Source organism: Vanderwaltozyma polyspora, genomic scaffold (assembly GCF_000150035.1).
Source record: "Vanderwaltozyma polyspora DSM 70294 KpolScaffold377 genomic scaffold, whole genome shotgun sequence".
Lineage (NCBI taxonomy): Eukaryota > Fungi > Ascomycota > Saccharomycetes > Saccharomycetales > Saccharomycetaceae > Vanderwaltozyma > Vanderwaltozyma polyspora.
In genome coordinates, this window is record NW_001834489.1 from 4,019 (window position 1) to 8,554 (window position 4,536).

The 4,536-nt window shown below is 38.7% G+C and overlaps 1 protein-coding gene across 1 annotated transcript; it reads left to right on the plus strand.

The window, feature by feature from the left end:
- Positions 1–241: 241 nt before the first annotated feature.
- On the plus strand, positions 242–3,541 carry Kpol_377p2 (Tkp5 protein; the record flags this gene model as incomplete). Its single annotated transcript, XM_001642210.1, has 1 exon — positions 242–3,541. The coding sequence occupies one exon, from the start codon at positions 242–244 to the stop codon at positions 3,539–3,541; it is 3,300 nt and encodes a 1,099-aa protein (XP_001642260.1).
- Between the last annotated feature and the right edge of the window lie 995 nt (positions 3,542–4,536).

Consider the following 4,536-nt stretch of genomic DNA (forward strand, 5'->3'; position numbering starts at 1 on the left):
ACAGGAACACATTCAGGGTAACTGTTAGTTTTCAAAAGGTATATAAGCAGACCAGATTTCAAGTTTCTAGAAAATATTTTCTCTTTTCTAATGTTCACTTTATGAACTAAATTATATTTTATATTTTGTATACTATATTTAGAATTTATAAAAAACCAAGAGCTTGAATAAACAACTAACGTATAATTGTACTTATACCTTAGATCTCAGTTAATATATCCACTATCACTCCAGTACAACCATGTCCCACCCTGATCAACAGTCCAATAACACTCACCTATTCCAATCTCAAGAAATAGGTGCCGTCCTGGTTTCGAACCTGCGCAAACAGGTTATGAGCCCTGCCAATGCAACCGACCTTATTCCCATTGAACTACTTGGTGTCCAAAACTATGATATGTGGTATCATTACTTTATGCAAGTAGTTGGTGAAGCCAGTCACATTTGGTCAGAATATGTTGAAACTGGAGATATTCAATCCGTTAGAATTGAATATGGATTACCTGATATTCAAATCAAGTCTATGAAAATAATCTTAGACACTAATCTTGTTTCTCTTATCAAAAAGAATGTTTCTAAAGATATTGAGAAAAAGATTAGAAACTCCTTCCTGATGACTAAAAGATCTGGTCCAACAGGATTGTTACTTTTAGAGTACTTAAAAAAGAAGTATGGTAGGAAATGTGTTAAGTCCACCATGCCTATTTTTTCTGAAGTCAACTCCGCCTCCTCCAAACCTTTAGATGAAAGAGGAGACTGGGCAATAAAATTTGTCAACACCATGTTCAACTGTAGTGATGAACTTGACATCAATAATTTTTTCGACGATCCTGCTATTAAATCTGCCGTTAGTGCTTATCACGAGAAACTACAGGACGCCATCGCTGCTCTGTTGTTGATGGCTATTACTCCAGAATTAAAGCAAAAATTTAATGATTTTTATGGATCGAGAACTACTATTTCTTATCATGAAGTAGAAGATATGGTAGAGGATCTGAAGACTACCAAACCTTCAAATGTTTCTGCTAACGTAGCTGCTTTTGTTGCTCAGAAGAAGAGATTCTACAACAACAACAATAATAATAATTACAATCAAAAGAAGAAGATTGTTTGCAAAGTCTGCAAAGCTTCTCACAATGTTGAAAATTGTCCTGAGATTCAAAAATTCTTAAGTAAGAACAATTATTCAAAGAAAACCGGCTCATCGAATAATGATGACTGGAATGCTGGTATGGTAAGCTATAATCAAAATAGTTCTGATTCCGGTGAAACTATCTGGATGGCTGTTGATATTGAAGGTAATTGTTTCAATGCAAGCCTCCCAGCTCCAGGCTCTTTCACTGAGAAAGATAAGTCCACCTGGCTTTTGGACACTGGTTGTACTTCACATTTGTGTTGTGACTTACAACTATTTGAAAATTTCAATCCTTCCCGTAACACTAACAACATTAGCGGTGTTGCAGGAAGTGTAGCCATACATGGTTATGGTGATGTTGTTATTGAAGGGATTAGACTAGTTCATGTGGCCTATGTTCCCGACTTACCAGTTAATCTGATTTCGGTCCGTCAAGCAACTGAAGCCAGTGGTTGTAAGTTTACCTTTAGTAATTCCTCTGTTTTTATATCATCGCCTTCTACTCCTCTAAAGAAGATCGGAAGCGTTTATAAAAGGTTATATGTCTTTGATACTTCCATTAATGATGACAAAGATACTGAACTATCGTTTGTTGCAGGAAGTGACCCTATGCTATCCACAACAATTCAACCTGTCTCAGAGAGTGTTCGCTGGCATAGTCGCTTTGGACATCCTGGTATTGAAGCATACAATTGTCTGGCCAAAACTCTGTCTCTTCCTCGAATGAACCCCGATACTGTTACAGTTTGTCCTACCTGCTCTTTAGGAAAAGGTCTTATTAAGAAGGGGACTAACTCTAGAACTAAATATACCAGTCCACTTCAACTCATTCAAGTTGACCTATGCGGAAATTTTCGTTACAAAGAGTATCAATCTAATCGATATTTTATGACGATTAGAGATGCTTATACAAGGTACTATACTGTCATCCACTTGAAGACAAAGAAAGATGCCACTCAAAAACTTATTGACTGGATCAACCAAACTGAAAACTTCTTTACTTCAAGAGGTAGTTACAAAGTTGGCAGTATTAGAACCGACAATGGGGGTGAATTTAAGAACAACATACTACATGAGTATATGACCTCTAAAGGCATCACTCATGAACTGACTATCCCATATAGTAGTTTTCAGAACGGTGCTGTCGAGCGTGCTCACAGAACTATTGAAGAAAGGACTAGATGTCTGTTGATTTCCGGTAGAGTTCCACCACAATTATGGAGTGAAGCTGTTTCATGTGCGGTATATCTTATTAACCGTACTCCTGTATCTTCCAAGAAGAATATTATCCCAGCCGTTTTATGGTTTCAGTTGGATTCGTTTAACTTTAACAATTTACGGACTTTTGGATGTGCTGCATATATCACATTGCCTCCTCAGCTCCGTGACGGTAAACTATCTCCCACATCCATTAAAGGTGTTTTTGTCGGATATGATTCTCATCATAAAGGATATAGAATATATGAAGTTGACACTGGTAAGATCTTTGTCAGTAGACAGGTAACTTTTGATGAGAATGTCTTTCCACTAGAAGGATTATCTATTGAAGACCTGTCTGAACAGTACACGACTTCTCCAGTTAATGGTGTTCCATCTTATTCCACAGTAACTAGTGGCTCTAGTTCATATTGTCCTTCTGGAAATGTTACTGTGTTGTCTCTACCTCCATCACCTCCATCTGATGCTCCTAATAGTGATATTTCAGATCCCGATACTGATATGTCAGACATTTCCCAAGAACAATCAGTTTCTCATGATTCCATGGATACTGATCCAGACCAACTATCTGATCATTCCCTAAACGATACACAATCATTCTCTTCTGTTCCTTCTCATAGCTCCGATTCGACGTTTAATCCTACGTCTTCCAGTGATAATAACAATTCATGCGTTGACGCGATATCGAAGCGAACCCGTTCCGAAAGTTGTGTCACTGTCCCGGTCTCTCCTGAAGAAGCTACCATTGATTCACCATCTTCTTCTTCTCGGTTATCTTCTGAGACTCCTTCATTAACAGGAGTTATTCAATCTCTAGCTGATTCTTTTACACGCCGCTCCATAGAACATTCACCTTCCCTTTCCTCATCGCAGCCAAGACAGAAAACGTCAAGTGAATCCATTGCTACAGATATTTACAATGGTCCTCAATCGGAATTTCCTGTTACTCGATTTTCAAAAAATAGGAAGGTTCACTTAGACGATATGGATGCTGACGTTGGTGTTGGTAATCAATTAACAACACTGGATGATCAAATGATTCATGAAATTGGTCTTCTTCCAAACACTCCTCTCAATCCTTCCACAACAGTTGTCACAAGGCCGGTGGCGGATATTCACACCGACGCTATACGTGCACAACTGTCATCAAATTCCAATAATTTTTCTGCTTCGTTACAATCTACATGATTTCCTTCTGATATTCCCGATGGCCAAATCACACTTCCTCCCCCAATGAATCCGTCACCTATCAAATCTCCTGGACACAGCACGAATTCGTTTTCCATAATCACACAACGAGATCTTACCTCATCAACTGATACTCCAATGATTGTCCACCCTCAACTAAGGGATCACCACTGAATTTTGCGTCGTTTGCGGTCAGAATCTCTACCTCTATAATGCAGAAAACTTCCAAGGCTCCCACAACAATTAAACAGACTCCTTTATCGCCCTCATGTACCAGAGTAACCTTATGATCGCCCTACGAAATTATCTGCATGAAATGACCAACATATATTCTCTTACATCCCACCGACCAATGATGAACATTCTCTACCGACGCGAAGGTTCCACATGATAAGGGATGATGTAAGAATGACACCTCGAATTACTGAACGATGATTCCTGCACATTTAACGTGTTGATTACACTCTAACTTATGATCATCTATTACCCTACGAGCACGCTATAATCTCTTTAGCACTGTATTGACAGCTTTCCTCATCAGATCCTCCGGATCAATGCTTACCGCACCATCTAAGCCTCATATCCGATATAATCGAACTATACCTGGCTACTACCTGCAAACATTGATTCACATACAGCTCTCGAGCTCCCGTCTCCTTAAACACATGAACCATCTTTATGGGTTAAAACTATTCCCTCAAATCTGCAAAAACGTTTTTATCCTACCCACACTTCCATAGACTTTTCCCTAAATTACCAAAAATTGAATCTCTTTATGAACAAACCGCGAATGGTCCATCATTAAATGCCCAAACTGCCTTTCAATAATTAATACCCCCTTCTTCCCACCAATTTTACTCCAAAATAAAAACCCAATGCAAAAAATCTTCTCCTGAATAGGTCTCGCTCTCAAAAACACAAAAACTCGAAAAATTTCTTCCAATATTTCGCGGTTTAAACCACCGATCCACACCCAATAATGGGACAACCTGTGC